Genomic DNA, 24,752 nt, shown 5'->3' with positions numbered 1-24,752 from the left:
AGACGCTGTGGGATGATAGCCACCCCAATAATGTGATCCCTAAAAATGGACAAAACCACAGTGCGGCCCCTTGCCAGAGCCCATTCCCTGGAACTATCTGTGGGGCAGTGATGCTGGATCTGTAGCTCCTCTCCCTCTTTACCTGGATCATGGAATAGCCTGCCAAGGGGAAGAGGCTCTGGGGAAAAGCCAGGCAGCTTTACTGTCAGTGACCATGCCATTTGCCACCTGCCATGTGGCCCACCATCCTGAGAGTGGAGACTCCTGGCCTCCTGGTCCCTAGGGTTAGTGCATTTGACTTTGCTGTCACATCCTTTCTCATCCTCATGTCTTCTGAAGGCAAAGGGGAGATGGCATGTGAGTGTCTTCTTAATCTGAGTGAAGTGAAAGGTTTTTTCAAAGGTTTACAACATCGCTTGATAATTACTACTATATGCTAAGCATATGACTAAATGGAGGTGCTCTGCAAGGCACTTCCATTGTGTCCTCTCATTTCCTATTGTTGGCATTTCACAGCTGAAGAACTGAAGCTGGAGAGGTGGGGTGCCCTCACCTGGCCCATGATCACACTTCACAGCTGCAGAACTGAAGCTGGAGAGGTGGGATCACCTGGCCCATGATCACACTTCACAGCTGAAGAACCGAAGCTGGAGAGGTGGGGTGCCCTCACCTGGCCCATGACCACACTCCAGGCTGGGGTCGAGCTTCACTTACATGCTTCAGAGCCACGGCTCTTCGCCATGTTTCTTTGCATCTTTGCTGTCCCTCGAGGGCCCCTCTGAATGTGAGATGGGCATTGGGATGGCGCTGAGCCTGCCTGGGCTCTAGAGTCAGGCAGACCTGGAATCCAACCTGGCCCTGCCTCTTACTGGTCAGTCCTGTGATGTTGGGCAGGTCACTTCACCTCTCTGATTCCCTCATGTGCAAAACAGAGCTGATACCCCTCTAATGCTTTGAGTGAGATAACACAGAGAAAGTAGACCTCACGTGTCAGCAGTTGGTGGTGGTGTTGTGACCGTTATTAATAATGGCAGTCATTTGAATCTCTCTCGCAGCACCCAGCTTGGCATAGTGTGGCACAGATTCAATAAATAGAGTTTACTAAAAAAAGAAAAAAAAAATTGCCTTTGCCCAAACAGAGTAAACAGGAAGCAGTGCAGAATTAGAAATTATTTTACTTAAACATTGGGGATGGAGGGAGGAATCCTTGATTGGGAGATTTCTTGGATTAGCAAATGATTGTAAATTGCATCGTAAATGCCACAGAAATAAATGCCAACTGCTGACAGCAGTAATAGTTCTCTTCCAAGACAGTGAGCATCTTTTAACAACTTTGAGTAAACTGGATGGTTACTTAGGTGGCTAACTAGATGTCCGTGTATTCATTTGTTCATTTAACATACATGTATAGAGTGTCTACTCTTTGCCAGGCACCATGCTAGGTGCTGGTGATAGAATGATAAACAAGACAGCTCCAGTTCCTGTCAGCAAGGAGCTTGTCATTTGGAGAATGACAAACAATATTTTTAAATTAATTGCATAAAAAGCAATTGCTCAAACAATGATTGATTATGGTAATGAGCCATGAAAGAAAGTGTTTGAATTAAAAGGCACGTGTCTGAGGACCCTCATGCAGACTTAGATGTTTGGGAAGGCTTTTCTGAGGAAGTGACATTTAAACGAATTCCTACAGGATGAGGCGGCTTTGGCCAGAGCAAGGAAGGGGAAAGACCACTTCAAACAGAAGTTTCCACGTGTGCAAAGGCCCAGGGGCAGGAAGTGATTTAGCATATTAGAGGAGTTGAAAGGCTAGTGTGACTGGAGAGGAATGAATGAGAAGACAGAGACAAGGATGAAGGATGAGAGACCAGGACTAAGATGTCAGCAGAAGCCAGAACACACAGAACTTTATAACCATGTTAGAGATTTCACTTGTATCCCAAAATTAGTGAAGTACAATTTCAGCTAGCTTGCTTTCTTTTTCTTTCTCCCTTTCTCTCTCTCTCTCTCCCTTTCTTTTTCCTTTCTTTCTTTCTTCCTTTCCCTTTCTTTCCTCCCTCTCCTCCCCTCTCCTCTCCTCTCCTCCCCTCTCCTCTCCTCTCCTCTCCTCTCCTCTCCTCTCCTCTCCTCTCCTCTCCTTTCCTTTCCTTTCCTTTCCTAATATATGCTCTTAAGGTATAGACTTCTCTATAAACAAAGCCTTAGCTACACACTTATGTTTTGATATATTGTGTTTTCATTATAATTCAGTTCAAAATTTTTCTAATTTTTATTCTGATTTTTTTCTTCAACTCATGGGTCATTTCAAAATATATTGCTTAATTTCCAAACATTTGGTAATTTTCTAGTTACTTTTTTATTTAAAAATGTTTTTAAAACTTTTACTTATTTAGTAATCTCTACCCCCAACTGGGGCTCAAACTCATGACCCCAAGATCAAGGGTCGTACACTCTACTGATTGAGTCAGCCCAGCACCCCTCCAGTTACTTTTTGAATAATTGATTTTCAGTTTAATTCTGTGGTTGAAGGACATACTCTAAATCCTCCAAAATTTTGGGACCTTTATAGCCATGTATATAATCAGTTTTGCTAAGCCTTCTGTGTATATTTGAAAAGAATGTTTGTTCTGCCAATTGCGTAGCATTCTGTGTTTGTCAGTTAGGTTCAGATTTTCCGTATCATTAGTTTCTTTCTGAGATCACTTTCCTTTTAACTGAAGAGTTTCCGTAGTATTTCTTTTAGTGTAACTTTGCTGATTATAAATTCTCTATTTTTAATTGTCTGGAAATCTGTTTCATCTTTAGTTTTGAAGAATATAGCAATCCTCCCTTCGAGCTCCTTGAAGGTATCTTTACATTCTGATTTGATATCTGTTTTTCCCTGGAGAACTCAGCTCTTGATATTATTATTACTCCTTTTTGGTAATTACCTTTTTCCCTCTGTCTGATGTTTAGCTTTTCTTTGTTTTTGGTTTTTTACCAATTTGACTGTCATGTGGCTAGGAGTCCATTTTCTTTCTTTTTTCCTGCTTGGGGTTCATGTGTTGGGGTTTGATGTCCTTTTGTTTTAGAAATTTCTCAGCTGTTATCTCTTCAAATAAAACTCTGCCCTATTTTGTCTTTCCTCCTTTCTGGCATTTCAGTTACATGTATTACTGTGTCTCATTTGCCTCTGTGCCTTTTTTTCTGTTTTTCATCACTTTTTTTTAATCTTCATGCTGTCACCTGCAATTTCTCTATTGACCATTCACTTCACTAATCCTTTTAATGTGTCAAGTCTCTCTTAAACCTATTTATTGAATTCTGAATTTCAATTATTACATTTTTGTCAATTCTAGAAGTTCAGTTAGTTAGTTTGTTTGTTTCTTTGATTCCCAGTCTCTGGTGAGATTCTGATTTTGCCTTCTGTTTTCTGAAACCTATTAGTTATAGTTATTTTGATATCATCTGAGGGTCTGTTTCTGTTGCCTTTTTTTCCCTCTTGGTCTAGTCTCTTTGTGTGCCTGGTAATTCTTGATTGAATGCCAGGCATTGTACAGAGATTGTACAGAGGCTCTGGAATGTATCTTCTCCCCCAGAGTGCTCCACCCTATCCCCTGGTGGCCACCTGAGGGACTGAGCTGACTGGAAGCTTGCTGCAGGTTTGATAAAGCTCAGGCTACTTCTGATTTACCCTTATTTCTAGGGCTTGGCTTTCCAAGGCTCCAGGGCCCCTCCTTTCTTGGTGAGCTCCGAACCCCTATGTTTGCTTCCTCAGTTCTGTGAGACTTCTGTAAATTCCACTCTGCCTTTCAGTGGCTTTTTCTTGGCTCCTTAGTCTCTTGCCTTAAATAGCTCAAGAATGTGACAAATGCCTTAACAGAAGAAAACCAATGAGTGTTGGCTCATTGTATTTTAGTCCCCTTCTCTCCAGAATCCTGGTCCCTCAAGGCCTAGCTGTCTTGGCAGCCTTGAGCTCCAAAGGACTATTGTCTCTCCATACTCCTATGAGATTGCCAGAAGCCCTGAGGCTTCTCTATCCTTTAGCTGATGCTGTTTGCCCAACTCTCAGCCTCCCTTCCTGCATCGAGAATTGCCAAAAAACTCAGTGTGGACAAGTGGCTCCGAAGTGAGTACTTAACCTCTCTACAGTTCCCTTCCCTTCATAATCTTGGCTCTCAATTCCTATTTTGTCTGGTCCTTTTTAAATTTCAGATTTTAAAATTTCTTTCTCAGAGGAGAGTATAATTCTTCCCCAAGCTACTCCACTATAGCTGGGAGCAGAAGTCTCAACTTAGCTTTTGAGGAATGATTAGTTTGCCAAGCAGAAAATGGCCGTGCCAGGTAAAGGAAAGAGAGTAAGAACTAAAGCAAAGTCAATCAAATACTCGTTAGCAACATCAGACACCAATGGCACGGATGGCCCTCCCAACTTTTCTTGGGCTTGCTAAGCTTTCCTGAGGCCTGCTAAGCCTGCCATATGTGCCAGGCCTCAGAAGATGCCTGTCAGAGGCTCAACGAAGAACTCAAGGCTAAAGAAGAATGTCGTTGGTGAGGCCAGTATTCACAGTGTGGAGACTCTTGTTTTGGAAGAATTCTGTCGTTGGGGTAGAAGTGGATATCCAAAGTATGTATGCGTGCACAGACACACGTGCACACACGTGCACGCCCCTCTACCTCACAACAGCACGGCAGGCGGGATTGTTCAGGTTTTCTGAAGGAAGAGATTAAGACCCCAGGGAACATCCTGCATTTATTGTGTCACATCTATTTTTTATGACAACCTTCAGTCCTCTTCCCGTGGGATTCATTCAGAGCCTGTCGCGACTTCTCCCTGTCAGGAAACTTGTACAGTCCTCCCTGGCCCCACAAAGAGCCACCCCTCAAAGAGGTTAGAACAATTGAGTTGAAGGAAGAAGGTTATTAACTGTTTCCTGAAACTGAGTCATTGTGCTGCAGGGACTTTGATCTGGAGAGGTCTGATTAATGTGGACACAGTGACTTGGAACTTGTGGGGGCTGAGCTGCTATGGTAGCTCTCACCCTCACCTAGAAGCCAGGGCTTATTAAATAACCTGTGGGGGAGGGGCTGGGCTCACCTGAGAGTATAGTCTCAGGTGCTCTGTTTATTGAGCTACAGACAGATTGATTACCTATTAAAACAATGGTGATTTATTTGAACCCCAAATAAAATAGCATTCTGTCTTAATTGATCCAGATAATGTTCAAATTAGTCTCATTTCAAAAGCTGTGTCTCACTCTCACTTCCCTATCTTACATAATTTTGTAAAAGGAGCATTTTCTACTCAGAAATTTACCAAAATATGTGGCTTAAACTGGTGTACGTGGTTCTTTGAGAGGTTACAAATCAAAACCCATTTAATAATTCATTTAACGAATCAAAATTCAGTTAATACATTTCTTTAAAAACCCGCATGCAGTTGTTCTGCTAGGCACTTACGTGGCTCCCGGGGTTTCCTCTTCACAGGAAGCTCTGGTGGCAGATGCCATTACTGTCCCACCTTGCAGATCTGGAAACCAAGTCCCCTAACCTCTCAGGCTTAGTTCACTAGGCAATAAAGCAGGGAAAATGACGGTGCCTGTGTGTCAATGAAATGTGATAATCCACAGAAGTACTTAGGGACACACAGCCGGCTGGTGGCAGAGTGGGATTTGAACCCAGGCCCATATGAATCTAGCTCTTTTCTACTCTACCAGGATACTAACCTCTCAGGAATTTGCAGGACAAGGGGATTAGCTGCTTGCTGATTAGCTGACTTAGACATCCCCCCACCTCATGTTGGTGCTGTAAATTCCAGCATGGGTGCCTGCATGCATGCGTCCCCTACCCAGGGTTTTTTGCAGTGAGGGCAGAGTTCTGCCTCTTCTGTAGAAAAAGAGAGATGATGTAGAGAGAGAATTCAACAAGAAAGGTAGTGTTTGTGTGGCATGTGGGGATGGAAAGTCCAAACAAAAGATCTAGGGTGGACTGGTTCTGGAAGTGAGTGTGGACCACCTTTGAAGAGCCTCAGTGGTGTCACTGGGGAGAGGAAGTGGTTGGCTTCTTGCCTGCACCCCATCGTGTGCCCCCAGCAGACATCACCAGAGGATCCCAGCAATCTCCCCCTGAACCTGGATGGGTTGTCATCAGGGTTGGCATTCAAGGTGAAACCTATTTGCCAGCCCTGGATCAGGTGACTTCTGAAGACCGAGTTTTCCAGGCTGAGACTCTGCTTAGTTCCTGATTTCAGAATACAGAATATATCTAGTTACCATTATAGATCCTATTTTCTGTCTAGAATGTCCCCTCTTTTTTCCTTGCAGAGTATGCTTGCTTTTCACAATCCAACTTAAGCATCTTTTCTGTTGACTGTTTGTCTTCCCCAGAGGTCAGTCCAATATCTTATTTCCCTCTGCATCTGCACTATCCAGTCCAGGACTTAGCTGTGATAGATGCTCACTGAGCATGTGTTGGGTGGGCGGATGAGCTGAGGCCCGTTGTGTAGACTTAAGAGGTGGGGTCCACAAACAAATTGTTCACTGTCTAAGCACCTTCTACGTGGACGCTTCTGCAGTGCACAGCAGGGCCCCAGGTCCAGCGGTGGGGGGTGGGGTGGGGGGGAGTGTAGGGTGGCTTAGGGCAGGACTCTGAGGTCAAACAAATGAGTGCATTCCCAGCCATGCTGCCTGATGTGTGGCCTGCATCAGATGACAGAACACATGTCCCTTGCTTCTGAAGGTTGTTCTAAGGGCATCATGAGGCAATTTGTTAAGCATAGAGTAAGCACTCAGTAAACAGTAGGTATTACTTATATAGAAGCTCGCATTTTAATGAGAGAGAGATTGAAGTGCAGTAGCCAAAGAGGGTGCAGTCCTTGGTACATAGAGCGACTCAACAACTGTCTAGACCTGGAGCCACAAAGGAAGGGGACACACCAGGACCCCCAGCTCTCCTTTTGGAGACACGCCCTGCAGAGACCCTCATGTGTGTGCACAAGCGGCCACAGGCAAGGGGGCATGGAGCCCCGTTTCCAGACTGGCAGATTTGGAGGCAGCCGCACTGCCCGTGAATAGGGCAGTGAGTGAGCGAGATCTGACTCTGGAATAGCAAACAGAGGGTAAAACATGAGCTGGAGCTTTGTGTGCTAGCGCAGGAAGATGCTGGGGAGATGTTGTTGGGTGAACAAATCAGGTTGTAGTTTGTGCATGCACACTTAACACACACACAGTCTCTCTGTTCTGTAGGTATGGGCAGTTTATGTGGATGTAGACAAGAAAGTCTGGAAAGATACACTCCAAACAGAAAACTATGGTTACCCCTGGGCAGTTCAAGGGCATTCAGTATTATATAAAAAGAGTCAGAAGGGACTGTAACTTATCTGCTATGTTTTAAATTTTGTAAAAAAAAAAAATAGAGAGAGAGAGAGAGATACTTATGTGCAGCTTGTGTAATTAAAAATTAATAAGAATATAGAGACATTGCAAGAGAAGAATCAATGATGATTTGGGCCAAGGGAGAGGGAGGTTCCCAGTACAGTTGGGAACCAGATCCCAAGCTGATAGCTGGCAGGGACCACACACAAAGATGAGAGCTGACCCTGGAACTGTGTTCCTGGTTGCGCGTTTGTGCACATGCGCACGCATGTACATGTGTGCGTGTACGTGTGTGACTGTGTGGGAGGGCATGTATGTGTGAATGTGAGTGTACATGTGTGTGAGTGCATGTCCATGTGTGTGCACATGTGTGGCTATATGTGTCTGTGTGTGTGCGTGCACATGTGTGTCAGTATGTTGTCTTCTGATCAAGGCTTGGCCTCTAACTCGCCTGTTGCCCTTTCTTTGAACTTCTCCATCAAAGACGGAGACTGTTGGACTAGATCTGTGGTTTTGAATGTCCTTTAGCTGTGGCTCCTGTTCAGAAGAAATCTGATGTGACGTGTGAACACGTGAGGCGCCGATGAGCTGCCACTCTGGATGAAGCCAGAATGGACATCGAGACTCTGGCATCAGAAGCCCAGCTCCTGGAAAGCTAGGGGTCCGGGGGAAAGTGGAATTCTTCCCTTCCAGGCTGCCCCATCACTGCCTTCGTGAGGGCCCAGCCCACTGCCCTGGAGTCCTGCAGGTGCTGCTGGCTGGGTTTGGGCTGATGTGCCATCTCACGCGTTAGCAGGGAGATAACAGAAGATGAACCCTGAAGCAGGCAGCGTGGCTTTTGCAGGCAGGTGTAGCCAAAGGTTCTATCTGGAACAAAGTTGAAATGTTACTGAGCAAAGGAAACCTAGAGATTAGCCAGTGGTTTTGTGTCACATAAGCCATCAAGCACTGGGCAGCGGCACTTCCTGCTGTGCTGCTCAGGCTTGCAGCAGAGAGGCTGGGGAGGCCTCTGGGGCGGGGGGGGGGGGGGGGGCGCACAGCAGTGAAAGGGCTGAGAAGCTGAAAGACAGAGAGGGAGAAGCCTAGCCAGAGGATGTACCTATATTCGTCTTAGGAGACTCTGATTGGTACAGGCCTGGAGCCTTGAACTGCAGCTTGAAAATTTAAGTTAGATCTAGGGAAGGACTTCCCGACTTGCAATGAGTGCTCTTAACATAACGGAGGGAAGGAAGCTGTACAGCCTTTATCTTCCTCTGGAGATGTTTAAGGAAAAGCCAAGTATTGCTCTATACCCGGAATGTGGTATATGCCAGCCCTCTTCCCCATTTGATCACAAACAACAGAAGGGCCACTTCCTCTGCGTCAGTGTTCTGTTGGCCTCCCCTGGCTGGCAGGCAGCCGGCCACGGGGTTTCTCCCTGGGAGAGTTTCCTAGTGGTTTGCGCTTGACCCCTGCTTAGGGCAGGGATACTGTCCCCACTTCTAGTGACTCAGTCTGGAGCTCCTGCTCTGGTTCTGTGGAACGTCGTCCACAGCAGGGAGTCGGGGAGGGCCTAGTTGTATTTGCCCATAACTTCCTGGTTGTAAAACTTTGATAATCACTTCTCTTTAAAGAGAGGGTTAGGTGATGGTGATCTGGAGCCTCCACTGGGGCTGGTACAAGACACAGCGTGTACATGGTAGACAAGACGTGCTCTTCGCCTCCGCGAGAACACAGATGCCACCGGCCTGCAGCCTGCCACCTCTGCAGACAGCACCCAGCCACTCCACACGTGTCTCCCAACGTGTCCCCCTGCCCATCCCAGATCAGTTAGCTGTGTCTCTGAGGTGCCTCATAGAACCTAGGGACACTTCCTGGGGTGCAACTTAGAGCATTGTTTGACACTTTTGTGTCGGAAGCACCATATTCTCCTAGATTACAAACTTCTTGTGGGTAGGAACCTTGTTTCACTCATCTCTGTATCCGCGGGTCCAGTACTTCTGCCTTCACTCTGTATTTAGTGAGTGGAACCCCACTGTAACATATGGTAACTGCTACAGCAGTGTATGAAAAAGCCAGTCTGGGAGCAGAAGAGATGGAGCAGTTAATCCTGCCTGAGCACAGTGGGGCTTCAGAGATGGATTCATGTTTGTGCTGGGTCTAGGCAGGCTCTGCTGTCAATGGTCAGTGTAAGCAGTCTGAGAGTGGCTCCTTTCTCTCTGGGCTGTTAGAAGAAGGTAGGGCACTGGAGTTGGGGGAGAAGCAGATACTGAGGGGGTACGGATGAAGCTCAGATGTGGCTGGAAGGGCGGGCTGGTCCAGATGTAAAGGGCCTTCTGTGCATACGAAAGAATTTGGAATTCACCCTACAGGCAGTGGCAAGCCATAAAAAAGCTTTTAAGCAGGGAATTGATATGATCGAATTTGTGTTTTAGAAAGATAACTGGCAGCTTCTGGGAGATGAAACGGTAATGGTGTTGAGGTGGGAGGGAGGAAGCCTGTTTAGGAAGCCGCCGCAGTACTACTAGCCGGGATGACTCACGCATTCAGCAGACACGTGCTGAGGGGCCCCGCGTGGCACGGCCCAGGCAGGGCACAGCCGTGGGCCCTGCAGAGAGGGTTCCCTCGCTCAGGGCAGCAGGATGGACAAACGGTCAGCAGTGAAATAAGATGATTTTAAGTGCCGTGAGGAGGATAAAAGGAGATAATGGGATAGAGGGGACTGGGACTTCTGGCCAGAGGGTCAGGGATGGACTGTCCAACACTGGAGCAGCACCAAGCAACAAGAACAGACTGTGCAGATACCCAGGCATGGGCATGGTTGATCCCTGGGAGACTCTGCGTGTCAGTGGGAACAGATGAGGAGCGGGAAGGCAGGGAGGCTCCTGACCATGGCTGGACAGGAGCACGAGCATAAGCACTTGGAGGGTTTGTGTACCATCCCCAGGGCTGTAGACAGGTGAGGGGCTCCTTAGCCGCCCCAATACCGGAGCAAGGAGGGGCAGGGGAACCTGTCTGACGACCATGGGGGCAGTGGGCTCAGCGACGGTCCGTTGTGTTCAAAGCTCCTAGAGCCCGTTCCCCAGGCAGACCCCACTTGGCGGGCTCTGAATGGCAGCCATGGCTCTAGGGCAAGGGCAGCCTCCAGGGGCAGCCAGCCTCTGCCCTGTTCTTTCTTACTGCTCAGAGATCCATGACTCAGGAAGGTGGAGTTAGAGAAGACAGTTTGTTAATCCCCTCCTCTCTACAAAGACAAAAATGGCATTTCATTCCCAGCTCTATTAGCAGACTCGCCTGGGGACTAAAGCGCGTGTCCCCAGAGGCCTTGCTGGGGCTCTTTTCCTTTGTGCCACTTTTGTTTTCTTTCGATTGTTACATTTAGATTAACTTCTGGGGATTAAATGTTATTGCAGTAGAGGAATCGTTGTGTTTTGGGTTTTTCTTCTTTTTTTTTTAATCGGTAAAGAGATTAGGGCTTAGCATTCTTGTCATTAGATTTATTTTTCTTGGTCCTGTTGCCTCCCCTGTTCTGGTTCTTAAGAGAAAGCTTTTGCTTGGGTTTCATCATGGTCATTTCTGCCTGGGAAGGAGCAGCCTTGTCGCAAGCGGGGCCTTTCTGTCTAACTTGAGGATGGGCCTTAGCACAACAGCACCACCTTGCCCTGCCCTGGACCCACTCTGGGCATGCAGCACTTGGGTGTGCACACTCATTCCTCCCAAGAAAAGAGCCCTGGCAGAGGGTCAGGAATTTGTCAAGTGGTGAAATGTGGCAGAACTAAAGAATTCCCCTAAGATCTAATCACTGTCAACCACACTGCCCCTCCTTCTGCAAGCAATAAGGGCTCTGGGCTCTGCTGACTGCACCAGAGGCTGCCAGCAGGACCCGCTGTGGCAGACGCTGGCAGAGGCTGGATACCGTCTCCTGGTATCTGATTCTTCCAGGACCAGGGTGGATGTTCCAGAAAGATTTATTTCCCTGCGGCACTCTAAAAGCATACTCATTTTAACAGACCTTAGAGTTCAGTGGAGGCCGGTATCTCAGGTGGTTGGATTTCAAGATCCTGGCAGTCTCCAGGCCTTAGGAAGGAAGCACATGGCAGGGATGATGCAGGCTGTGAATGGCTGAGGTCTCCACCCACTGCCATCAGAGTTGTGTGTCTCTGCGCAGACCAACAAGAGGGCCTGCCCTGAAGGGTTCACCTTCAGAGAAATGGCGTACATGATGTGGCTGGCCTTGGTTCATGCTCATCCCAAGGCTATAGATCCAGGCTGGAGTGGACCCTGAGACACCCAGTTCGACCTGTGGCCATTGGTTGCTGGTTTTATTGTACAAGAAAGGGCTTTTGTTTCTGGTATAGTCAGATCCAAGGGGATTGAGACCCATGATTCCGAGCCTTCTCTGTAACATCCAGTCTCTCTGTGAGTTGAGGGTATCCTCACTGGGCCATGATTCCTAAGAACTCTCTAAAGTGTTCCAAAACCATCACTCCCACTGCCACTGCCCCTACCCCCTTACCTCACCCCGCCCCCCCCCCCCCCCACACACACAAATGAGATGAGGTTCTGCGTCACTCTGCCTGGTGGCATTCCTGAAACTGCAGGGCCCTCAGGGTCATCTAATCTGATCCCAGATATAGATGAATCCTTCCTGGGGTGCTTGCCCCCAGGAGTTCTACTGCCTCCGTGAAAATGAGCTTAGTTGCCAGCGCCCGTCTTTATTAAGCTTCCCGTTTTATCTTTCATGGCCCTATTAGAGAAGTGCTCTCTCATGGAGCTCAGGGCTATGTCTTGGGAACTTCCTAGCTCTGTCCTTGGGACTTTGTAGAGCTCAGTGAAGGTGCCTTTGCATGCCAGCCCTACAGATATTCAAAGGGAACTTTTACATCCCTTTGTAAAACATTACAGCTTTATCCTTCCAGCACTAATGCCCAGTTCCTAAAACCACCCAATGAGACACACGCCTGGCTTCCAGTCTCCGTTTCCACCCCCTGTGCTCCCTATTAGCAGCAGGCTCTGGGAGCCAGAGCAGGCTGACCAGCCCGAGTGCAGTGCAGCCATCACTTCCCTTGTCTAGATACTGGGCTCTGTCTGTAGCACACTCTCACTGGGCTGCAGCACCATATTAGCTTGATTGTCCACTGCCCTGTTAACTGGACCTCACTGACCATTCATACAAAGCTTCAGACAAACTTATCTCCATGCATGGTCACTAATTGCTCTGGACTTGGGTTCTGGACCTCATATTTATCCCCAGTAAACGTCATTTGGGGTAGACTGGACTAAAAGTCCAGCCTATAGATTGATGACTTGGGTATGTGGATTCTGTCATCTGACGTATTCAACTTCACATCTAACTCTGTCTTCTGTAAACTTGCCAGCTCTTCTCTTCGGCTAAGTCATTGATGAAAATAAGTTGCACAAGGCTCAAAATAGAATGCCAGTAGAGACCGCCTCCAAAGCTGACCTTGCCCATGTGGGTCCAGCGATTCAACCAGTTCCTAACATACATCCTTGGGCATCCAGCTTGCATTATTCCTCTTTTCCCACTGGATGGATGCAGGTAGAGGCTGGGGCTGGTGGGCCACTGTGTGGCCCTGGTCTCCCAGCCAGGATCCCTGTTACAGGGAAGAGAAGAGAGTATGGAATGATGTGTTTCTGATTGCCTTGTCTGTTCCTACTAATCACCTCTCCATTTTCTAAGTGCTCTGAAACCAGCCTCTTTACTGGGCCATTCTAGAATCTTATCTGCGTTCACCTATGTTTTATGGAATGCATTCTTTTGAAAACCATGAAATGGAAGACTATTCCTTTCCAGTATCCCAGTGTTCCTCATTCTCCAGGGTTCTGTAAAGGTCACCAACAGTAACCTGGTGGTCCAGGCCTCAAGTTCTCTTGGTGTTCTCAGGTGCAGGCATTGAGAAGAGCTTGGTCCTTACCAGTCACCTTCCCGCCCACGAAGACCTTCCGTACTTTTTAGCTAGGATCTGTCCTGTCTTCTGGGAGGTGGCTGGGAATAAGAGAAAGACATGGGCTTTGAAGCAGAGAAACCGGAATTAAATCCTGGTCATGCCTCTCATTCGTTGGTTGAAGCTTGGCCAAGAGTCCCCTCTCTGGGGCGCAGTCCTCTCCTCTGTAAAAGGGGGGGGGGGACTATCCAGCACCCACAGGGCTTTTGTGAGGGCTGAGAAGCAAACCTCTGTCCATTCCTGTGCCTCCCCTTTTGCCCTCTGTCATCTACAGCTGTGTCTCCTTTGGAAGCAAGACAAAAATCAACCCATAGTTTACCTCTTCCCATCTGGTCCTGCCCTTCCCTGTACCCTCTACTGCTGCCTGGTTCGTCTCCTCCGCCTAGACCGGGCCACCTGATCATCAGGAAGCCCTGGGGACAGGCTCCATTCTTGCTGTGTGGGGCAGGTCTCCATGGAGTAGGGCACAGGGAGACATGAGGATTTGCTTCCCACGCTCTATGCCCAGCACCCAAGGCCCTGCCTGGCCTCACCCCTGCTAGACTGGGACTCCTATCCGCCCTTCCCATGGAAAGGCCCTCTGCCCCTCGTGAAGTCACCCTGGCATTTCCCAGTTACTAGAGGCAGTCAGTGCCCTTTTTGCTTAAACCAGTCCAATTGAGGTTCTGCATATGGAAGTGAGTATTCTAGATGTGCCTTTCATTTCCATCCTGGGCCCATTCCCAGATCTTCAGGACCCATTTATTGATTTGACTCTGTTTTTCAGAGCTGATCCCCTCTGTCTTGCTGTCAGCCTCCCTCTGATCTTAGTTAGTTAGGCTGATGTGTGGAGATCTACTTGTTTGGATCCTTTTAGAATGACTAGTCACAGGGATGCATGCACATCACTGAGTGGCCCTTATGACTGGCTCAGGGCTCAAGGCGCTTGAGGAGCAGGTGAACTTTGATCAGAAGCCCCCCTCAGTCTGTCCCCCAGAACATTTCAGGTAGATATGCCTAATGTGCTCCACTCTACTTATGGTCCTAATCCCACTGCCCCCCACCGCATTCCCACCTCCAGAGCTCTCGGAGCTCCCATTCTCTGCAGTCTGCTCCAAGCTGATGACGAGAAGAAAGAGGATGTAGTCAATACCAGCTTATAGGCTCCTAGGGTTTTCTGTACTGGGAAGGAGGGGCCAGGACAGACACCACCACAGGAAGGTCGGGACTCTACCCATCTCACAGAGCTCTGACACCTGCCTGGCACAGGGAGACAAGGTTACCCTGTTTTTATGATGAGGAGACAGGACCAGCCTGGCTAACCTGCCCAAGATTGTTGCGTAAGGAAGTGGCAGGGCCTGGATCCAGGGCCTAGCCTTTCTGTCCACAGCCTGGGTGCATTGGTGTTATCCTGCAGTGACCCAGAACCCAGGACCACTAAGGCACATGTTTATAGGACAACAGAGACTCTGGCAAGATGTTCTGTGCTGTTGTCCAGAGTAGAGAGCTGCTTCAGGGCCTTCGCCATACCCTTCTGTCCAGAGCCCTCAGTAGCCTCGATGGTGTGGTGCTCTGCAGATCTGCCATAATCCAGGGTTCGAGGTGTCCATAGACCACTTGCCCCAAAATCCATGGAACGCCAAGTCCAGGGCCATGCCCCAAGCTGGGAGCCATGGAATCTGCATTTTAAACAAGCTCCTATGTGATTGTTATGAGCTCTGCACATAGACCCACTGCCAAAGTGAATGTACTCTAGCCAACAAATTAATCGCTTCCCCAGAAAAGCCCCCAGGGAACTCCAGTAAATCCATCCCAGCTTCTAAATCGCAACAATGGCCCTAGGGAAGCCACAGCCCTTCTCCTGAAGCCAGGAGTCTTCCCCCTGCCTGGGCCCCTCCCCAGGGTCAGGCCTGAGTCAGGAGAGCCTGTAGTGACCAGTGGCCCTATGGGAGGGAGCACAGCACCCCGAGGCCTGTGGGCCTGGCATGGGCTGTTCAGGGGGACACAGACCTTTGTGCTGCCATGCTGGAGCTGCAAGGTGGCCCATGTGTCCCATGGCCAGGTGACACCAGGTTGCCACAAGTGAGCACGTGCGGACCAGGTGTGGGGAGGCTGCAGCGCCCCTTTGGCCATGATGAGGTGCCCATCTGGACATTAATTCAGCAGCCAACTTGTGGCAACCACAGTCACAAGACTCCTGCCCTCTGGGGGACCTGGGTCCCCCTGTTTGAAGAGTCACCTTTCACCACCTCTGAAAGGAGCACCATCTGGGTGGGATGGGGTCAGCATCTGGGTGACTGCCAAATGAGCAGGATGTCAGGCCAGGGCACAGTCAGGAGACTGGGTTCACACCTGTGCTGTCTAGTGGATGTACCCATGACCCTGAGAAGTAGCTTCACCTTCCGGGCCTCAGTTTCTCACTATAGCAGGGCCTCGAGGGACTTGCAATCTCTAAGGCCTCCTCCAGAATTTAGGCCCTGCCCCCAGCCAGGTGCAGCCTCTTTCTGTACTTCTGCTACAGGGGCTGTGACTTCTTGGATTCTCCTGTCATATCTGTGGGGGTGCACCCTGCATCCAGCAGGACCAAGGCAAAGAGGTTCAGGAAGCTTTGGGTGGCAGATTAAGTTTTCTTCTGGTGGTGAGAACAATTAAGAAGAGTTCATTCTTCCAGGTCCCACATTTGCAAGCCAAAAAAACCCTAAATCCTAGGCATTGGTTTAGTCTGTCCCTAAAATACCCCCAGAAAGAACAATAGTATTCTTTTTTTTTTTAAGATTTTATTTATTTATTTGACAGAGATAGAGACAGCCAGCGAGAGAGGGAACACAAGCAGGGGGAGTGGGAGAGGAAGAAGCAGGCTCAGAGCAGAGGAGCCTGATGTGGGGCTCGATCCCATAACGCCGGGATCACGCCCTGAGCCGAAGGCAGACGCTTAACCGCTGTGCCACCCAAGTGCCCCAGAACAATAATATTCTTTATTCATTATTCATGCTTTTTAAAAGTTATACGAGTCAATAAAAACATCTTTTAGAAAATTTGGCTGTTTTTATTGATCTTTAGCACACAAGCCAAGTAAAACTAATCCAAATACTCCCTCTTCCTACACACACACTTGTTCACGTACATGTGAACACACACTTACACACTTACACACTCGTGCTCACACTCACATGCTAACACATATGCTTGCTCATGTACATGCGAACACACTCATACGGTCACACACACTCACACACTAACACACTCGTGCTCACACTCACATGCTAACGCACACTCATGCTTGCTCACATACATGCGAACACAGTCACACTCACATACACACTAATGCACTCGTGCTCACACTCATGCTAATGCACACTCATGCTTGCTCACGTACATGTGAACACACTCATACGGTCACACACACAAACACACTCGTGCTCACACTCACATGCTAACACATACTCATATGTTTGCTCACGTACATGCGAACACACTCATACAGTCACACAGTTACACACTAACACACTCGTGCTCACACTCACATGCTAACGCACACTCATGCTTGCTCACGTACATGCAAACACAGTCACACACACTCACATACACACTAACGCACTCGTGCTCACACTCACATGCTAACGCACACTCATGCTTGCTCACGTACATGCGAACACACTCATACGGTCACACACACTCACATACACACTAACACACTCGTGCTCACGCTCACATGCTAACACACACTCATATGCTTGCTCACGTACATGCGAACACACTCATACGGTCACACACACATACACACTGACACACTCATGCTCACGCTCACATGCTAACACATACTCATATGCTTGCTCACATACATGTGAACACATACAGTCACACATACACACTAACACTCGTGCTCACGCTCACATGCTAACGCACACTCATGCTTGCTCACGTACATGTGAACACACTCAGTCACACAGACTCATACACACTAACACTCATGCTCACACTCACATGCTAACGCACACTCATGCTTGCTCACGTACATGTGAACACAGTCACACACACTCACATACACACTAACACTCATGCTCACACTCACATGCTAACGCACACTCATATGCTTGCTCACGTACATGCGAACACACTCATGCATGTACACACATGCACACAAACATGCTGACATACACTCAGTCGTTAATGTATATGCACTCACATACATGTGAACACATTCACACACTCAGATACACACTAACGTACTCTCACTCATACTCATACACAAACACCTGCTCGTTCACATCCGTGGTAACACACACACTCTGTCTCACTCATACACTCACACAGTCCCTCACCGGATTGCTTCATTCCGTGTTGGGATTCCAGAGCTATTCTCCTGTCAGTGGCATTAGCTGTGACTGTTTCCCTAGGCTCAGAGTCTGAGAGAAATTGGATTGAACCCACAGAAATCAGACCACTGGAATGCAAACGTGGAAATGTGCCTGTGTCTGTACATACACATATTTATTTGCTACTAAAGAGGATCTATTAGGAGCCAAAGCAGGAAACTCCTACCAGCAAATTCCTTAAGGAGGGTATGTTCACTTCTGTGTTGTCAAAGATGACTCTGGCTTTCGAGATTCTTTCTTTGAATTTCACAGGGATAGATGAATTGCCTCCCAGACTTTTCCATGATGACAGTTGTCAGGAATGCCCGGGAGTTTTACTTAAGCTAACAAATGATTACCCTTCCCATTAGCTCTACAAACAGGCCTCTAATTAGTGAATTGGCTAATAGCAGTCGCCTCTGGGGTCATTAGCCCTGACAGTGCTGGCAATGCGCCGTGCACAGTGTCACCATCATAACGCGTACTGTCAGGCTCTGCTGGGAGTCAGAGCTGGGGAGCCTCTGTAACATTGCTCTCCCCTTCTTTATCTTCTACATTAGTTCCTTGGGTCAAGGAAATTAACTCCTACCTCAAACAGGTAGAAATTCCTAAATGTGGATTAGACACAGATTTTTTTAAGTGAAAGGACTGAAGCAGTTGTCACATCAATCCTAGATGAGAAAACAGTTTTTATGACCCATAGTTCTGGGTTTCAAAGACACCCCTAGTCAGATTTGGGGGTTGTTTTGGAAAGAGCACACATCTTGCTTCATAGCTCTGGCATTCACGTATGACTACGAGTCACCTGCTCTGCCTGGGGTTGTGCAGGGCGCTCAGCCAGGGCCTTCAGCAAACTCTCACCCTTCGTCTTGGTTTCTGGTAAGCAGGATGGCAGTGCTGGCAGGAAATAGAGGGGCCAGTTGTTTCGGTGTGGCATTCCTGCTTCTGTGTGTCTCCTGGCTTTTGAGAGCCTTCCTCCCCCCAGCAAGTAGTCATTAGGGCCACTTGGGTGATCTTGAACTAGGAACACTTCCAGGGTATGCAGCCTTACCTGACCTAACCCAGCCTCACAGTGACTAGTCCTTGAATCCCAGACCTGCACAGTGACTAGTACTCAAGTCCGAGGCTCATACCCTGACTAGTCTGTGCTTACAGGGCTCACACGGTGACCAGTCCTTAAGTCCTAGGCTCCTAACCTGACTAGTCTGTGGGTCCAGAGTTCAGTGAACAGTGATTAGTTCATGAGTCCCTGGCTTACACGATGACTAGTCCCCGAGTTCCAGGCTCACAGGATGACTAGTTCTTAAATCCCAGGTTTACAAGATGGCTAGTTCTTAAGTCCTAGGTTTACTTGACAACTAGTCCTAGAGTACCAGGCTCATTCCCTGACCTTAGATCTTAAGTCCTAGGCTCACTCAGTGACTACTCTTTGCATCCCAGGTGCACTCAATGACTAGTCGACTAGTCCTTGAGTCCCAGGCTCACTTATAACTGGGTCTTAAGTCCTAAGCTTACTCGGTGACTAGTCCTCAAGTCCCAGGCTCCCTTGGTGACTAGGTCTTAAGTCTTAGGCTCACTCTGATCAGTCCTCGAGTCCCAGGCTCACAGGATGACTAGTCCCCGAGTCCCAGACTCATGTCCTAGTGTCCTAGAGATGGGGACGGCGGCACACAGGTGAAGCACAGGCGTGCGGCCTGGCCGGGTTGCCGTGCTAGGAGAGTGCAGGGCGCTAACAGTTGTGACAAAAGGCTCTCTGCATTCGGGTTTTGTTACTGTACAGATTCTTGCTACATCAGCTCAAAACCATGTGCAGCTTAGTCTAAATGCCTATTTAAGCAAAGGCCAAAAGTCTGTTTGAAGATAGAAAGGGAAAAATAGGATGTTCATAATACAAAGCTTGCAGCTAGTCATGGATGTAAAATTTATGACACTTCCCATACGGGAAAAATGAGTAGTGAAGCTGCATTTATTTGTTCAAAAGTAGAAATGCATCTTGAGGAATTAAGGAAAATTACGAAAAGGTGATTATACAGCATAGCAAATCTCTAACATGGATTAAACAGAATTGTTTAGGAGGTAAAATGCCAGCGTCAACATGCGTTTCAAAAAAGGGAAGAACAATGCTGGGTTGGGTGGGGAGAGCTGAGCTCCTGCTTTTGCTTGGTGCTGATGTGGCAGGAAGTTGCTGGTTCACGGCCCAGGAATTCACAGAGATGGAAGGCCTTGGCCATTCCTGTACAGGTATTTATATACTTGACTTGTGTAAGGAGGTTTACATAAGACGCTCCCAAATCAAATAGCTGCCCGCACCTGGGAACCCAGCTAGGACTGTGTGGTCCCACAACCCTGCAGCAGCCTCTCCTGTCTCCTCTGGCGCCACCAAGGGAACAGTCAGGCAAAGCTGGGTTCGCATCCTCCTCCTGTGACTCCCTAACCCTGGGTCTGGAGACAAGTGGCTCGCCTGCTCTGAATCTCAGTTTCCTCATCTGTGTGGGGGAAGGGGGCGATCCTGCCCTTGCAAGCTGGAGGAGGAGAAGAATATGAGATGATGTTTATAGAAAACCTAGACAAAGCTTGGCACAAAATAAGGCCCCCCAAATTGTTAGTCCTCTACTGTTCAGGTACAGCCACTGCTAGCCATATATGGCTCTTATATTGGATTTCAATGACCTAGTATAAAAAAGAACATAAAATATCTTAACATGTTGCTTACACGTTGACATGATAATATTTGGTTAAGTAAAATAACATTAAAATGAATTTCACATTTCTGTTTACTTTTTTAATGTGGCTACTGGAAGATTTTAAATCCCATATATGGCCTACCTCCTACTTCTGCCACATGCCACTGTTGGTCTCTGTCTTCCCACACCCCTTGTCTGCCTCCCTCCCTTCTTAGTGTCCCTGCCACCACTTTGCAGGTATCCAGCTGGCCACACACTGGCCCTGTGCCCCATGCTTCCACATGTAGCCCCCCTTCTCAAATGCAAGATGGCCTGGCAAGGATGAGTCTCATCCCATTACAATTTGCCCTGACAGAAAAACGAAAGAATTCACTCCAGATCATGTAGGTAGAGAACTGTGAAACCAGTGTTCTTGCAAAATGCCCTTTTCTTCCCCCCACTGCAAACGCATAAATGAAATTTAAGTGCCTTTCCCAAGGTCAGAAACCAGTTAGTTGATTAGGGACCAATCTAAGTCTTTTGGCTCCAGACCACTGGGATTTCCCCCTTACCATACAGCCCTCCATTTTATTAGCTGAAGTACAGCAGGGTCTAAGCTGGCGCAGAACTCAACTTGCTTGCAGAATTTGAGAGGCAGACCTCCTAAGCACCACGAAAAAGCCTGGACAGTGCAATGTGGCGGCAGGTTGGGATGAGAGATGGAGCCAGGCACGGTGGCCCCCTGAGGACCAGTGTGCTTCTGTGCCTCGTCTAGGAGGAGGTGGGGAAGACGGCACCTTAGAGTTCTGGTCTCGGGAACCGCATAGGCTCTGGAGTCTGATCTGGGTGGCCTCAGGCAAGCCACTCAATCTGCTTTAGCTCAGTGTCTGCATTTGTGTGAAGATTGAATTACACTCTGAGCATGTGCTCAGTATGTGGCAGTGGGGTCCATCTTGCCATGGCCCTCTATAAAGGTTCTGAATGTGTACATGGGCTGTCTTGTGAATAAGTGGTCTCTCATCACACTTCTGTCACAGACCAAGTTGGGTGGCCCTGTATGCTTTGCATCCTCCGGTGACAACTGTGGGCAGAAAATGAGGCATAGAAGCTTGAAAGGGGCTGCGGGGGTCGTGTAGGGAGGTAGTATCGCAGGGGCTCTTTCAGTCTCTTGCTGGGGTAGCTGGAATTACAATAACCCTCAGGGCCCAGGCCAGCTGAGGGTGCCTAAGTCTGGAATCCTCAGGGTGTCCTCCCTCAGAGCCATGTGACTGAGAAAATGAGGGATTCCCAGGCTATATAGAGAGGGCAGGCTGCAGATTATCTTGCTCCTGAGACAGCCAACAGCAAGTCATGACCCCAAGAACCCAGAGAAACAGCTTTTCTATCTGGGTCACTGTATCCTCACTTTCCCGATTTGTAAAAGTACAGGCTGCAACAGAATCCATTTCCATCAAGGGAAATTGGCAAGGGGCCATGAGCTTGTGACTGTTGGCCTGGGGGGCGAAGAAGCCGATGAGCAAAATGACCCTCCTCGCAGCCAGCGCTGTAGGGAACGGAGTCCAGGCAGCATGCCTGAAAGCAAAGCCCCCTTAGTTCCAAAACCAGCCCCTCTGCATGCCCGCACTGACACGGCAAAACTTAGTCTGTCTCCTCACGTATTTCCCCAGCTGTAAAATGGGGCTACGAGAGCAACCCAGTGAGCTGGCATTTGGATCACATGAGAGCATGTGTAGAAAATAGTAGACAGAGGGCCTGGCACATAATGAGGGTTCAATCAATGGTAGTTCATCTTATTTATTACTGCTGTCGACTCTGTTAGAATCCAACATCCAGCTCAGACTTCCAAGTTGCAATTTTTTTGTGCCATCAGCCACATTAAAAGACCCATGCCAATAAGGTTTTTAAATGAAATGCCTCTCATAATAGATAAAATCCCCATACCTAAGTCAGCCCAGCGCTTAGTCAGGAGAATTCTTCTGCCTGGGGCCATGCCACTTGGTAACCACAGCAGGGCATGGAAGAAAAGGTCAGCCCCACTGGTTTGTCTGCGGGCCCCTGAGGGCCCACTTCCCTTAAGACTAACTACATGTGAGTCCCTGCCGCTCCCCCACACAGGAGTTCTCCCCGCAAGCTCTGTGTGCGCACCATCAGGGGCAAGGCACTCGCCGCCTCCCTGCTCGCGTTGTGGAGATGCTGTTCTGATCTCCCTGTTCTCCCTGCCTATTGTCTCATTCTTCCTTTTGTTCCTCTTGCTCTTTGATGCCCCTGTAAATATTTCTGTGCACAGAAGAGGACGACAGGTGGGAGGGCACTTGTACTTATCAGACCCTTCCTGTGGTCCGGGCAAACCGTGAGGCACTCTGAATGTATTCTCTCATTTATTATCCCTGTTCTGTAGACAATAAAATTGAGAGTCCTTGAAGTGAATGGGCTTGCCCAAGGTGATAGAGCAGGAGAGTCAGATTGCAGCTCACACCAGCTGCCTCCAGAATCTACCACTCACAGGGAGGTGTGGCTGGGGAGCACAGCTGGGGCCAAACAGTGGAATTTTGAGTGCCAGGGATTTGGGCTTTTATTTGGATGCCTTGGGAAGTCATCAGAAGTGGCTGAACTTTGAAACGACATGATCAGATGTGTGTTTTAGGAAGATAACTCTAGAGGTAGTATATTAAGTCTGTTAAACCACAACTCTCCCATCCAATCCTTGTTCAGCTGATAATTTTTAAACCTGAGTGCAGGAAATTACATTCATCTCTACCTGATTTCGTGCTCATTTCAGCCTGTTGTTCCAGCCCATCTCTCGGTCTGTGTGTGCATGTGTGCACGTCGTGGGGGGTAGAGGGGTGGCGGAGATGTACATACACCAGGAGAAGGGGAGGAAAATGCTTTGAGATGGCTTCCTGCCATGCAGCCACTGGCTTGTGACAGCTGTGACTTGTGACAGTGTAGAAAGCATGAATTTTATCTCTCACATACCTGGGCAGTGATGGAACAAGATGGGAAGCTGAAATAACATGACTGATCTTTTAACAAATGCAGCAGAATATACACATATCCCATTGACTCTGTCTCTGAGTAAATTGATTTGGAACTTCTACTTTAGAATTTCAGAGATAAGTACAACGTTTGTTCGTTCCTTCTAATTCAAGAAACATTTAGTTCCTACTGTGTGCAAGTACGCCCATCCATCCTCATCCTCTGTACTTTGTGGGTGTGTGTACGTGTACGGGTACGTGGTGACACCGTAGGAGACGGACAGGTACAGTGCTTAGTCCTTAAGGGTAGGTTTGCTGCCTGCACGTGGTTCGATACGCTTTTTACTGTAGCATCTTTAAAAGATTGGTGATGAAACATATTGAGATGAGCATATATGTTTATAGTTTTTCAAAATGAAAAATAGTTATGTTTTCTGATTAGAAAAATGATATCTGAATATTGTGAAAAAAATCAATGCAGCAAAACATAGAGGAAGTTCAACAATCTTTAAATCTCTCCATACTTCTGCTTTGGTGACCTCACTTCGTACTTAAAGAACAGAGACACAGTCTTGTACATAGATGGGATCATGCGCTCTTGGGAGACACACCATTCCCTGAAGCTACTTCTGTGCCACTCAGTGTAGATTTACATCTTCACTTTTGGTTACCGTACTCTTCTTCTATGTGTCATACCAGACGTAAGTCCCCAGTCCCTTACTGATGGATCCTTGGGTGTTTCCAGCTTTCCCCCAACACAATGAACGCTATGACACACAGCATTTCCTGTCTCTGTGCACTCGTTTAAACCCTTCTAGAGGAAATTATTGGGTCAAAGGATACACACACACATAAAACTATATATTTATATGTACTTATGTATTTACCTTTTATGAACTGGCATGCAGAACAGTGGAGGTGTTGTACCAATTTTCACTCTAGTGATGCCAGAGGAGGGTGTACCTTTTCCCCAGACTTAGCAAGCACAGGATTGTAACAGTATTTCTAAAAACCGTCTTTGCCGATCGCAAAACCAAAACCAAACAAGTATCTCACTTTTAAAGCTCCTCATGTCTTCAGGCATTAGTGAGGTTAGACCCTTTTCTATGTTACTGGCCATTTCTATTCCTTCTTCTATGGATCACTCACTTATGGCCTTTGCCCATTTTCTCATTACTATTCCTTTTTAAAAAAATATTTGTATAATGGTGTTAATTATCTTGTTTCATTTTTGTTGTGACTTCTTCTGTTTAATTTTTAGTTTATTTTCTGCCCTTCAGAAGTTGATTTCGGGATAGGGATCCAATATTTGTTCATTTTTCTGTTTGTAGCTTACATTACAAAGGCCTTCCTCCCCCAGTACCTATATTTTTAGGACTAGTACCTCTGTGATTTTATTCCCTGTCATTAAATTGTTGCTCCATATGACCCCCCTGTGATTTATTTATGTGTAAGATGTGAAGTACAGATCCTCCTCTGTCTG

At 47.8% G+C, this 24,752-nt stretch overlaps 1 protein-coding gene across 3 annotated transcripts in view; it reads left to right on the top strand.

Moving 5' to 3' along the window:
• CHCHD6 (coiled-coil-helix-coiled-coil-helix domain containing 6) overlaps window positions 1–24,752 on the top strand; it is a 238,113-nt gene that overhangs the window by 196,524 nt on the left and 16,837 nt on the right. The window contains exon 7 of one of the 3 annotated variants that reach the window (XM_044385114.3): window positions 517–2,332. The exons of the other annotated variants lie outside the window; for them this stretch is intronic. Within the exon in view, the coding sequence (XP_044241049.2) occupies window positions 517–520 (4 nt within the window). The 3' untranslated portion in view covers window positions 521–2,332. Of the gene's footprint in view, window positions 1–516; window positions 2,333–24,752 lie in introns of those variants that run through there. 3 annotated transcript variants of the gene reach the window in all.

This window comes from Ursus arctos, unplaced genomic scaffold, assembly GCF_023065955.2.
Source record: "Ursus arctos isolate Adak ecotype North America unplaced genomic scaffold, UrsArc2.0 scaffold_14, whole genome shotgun sequence".
NCBI classification, from domain to species: Eukaryota; Metazoa; Chordata; class Mammalia; order Carnivora; family Ursidae; genus Ursus; species Ursus arctos.
The sequence above is the reverse complement of the archived record's forward strand: the minus strand, read 5'-3'. Positions and strand labels throughout refer to the sequence as shown.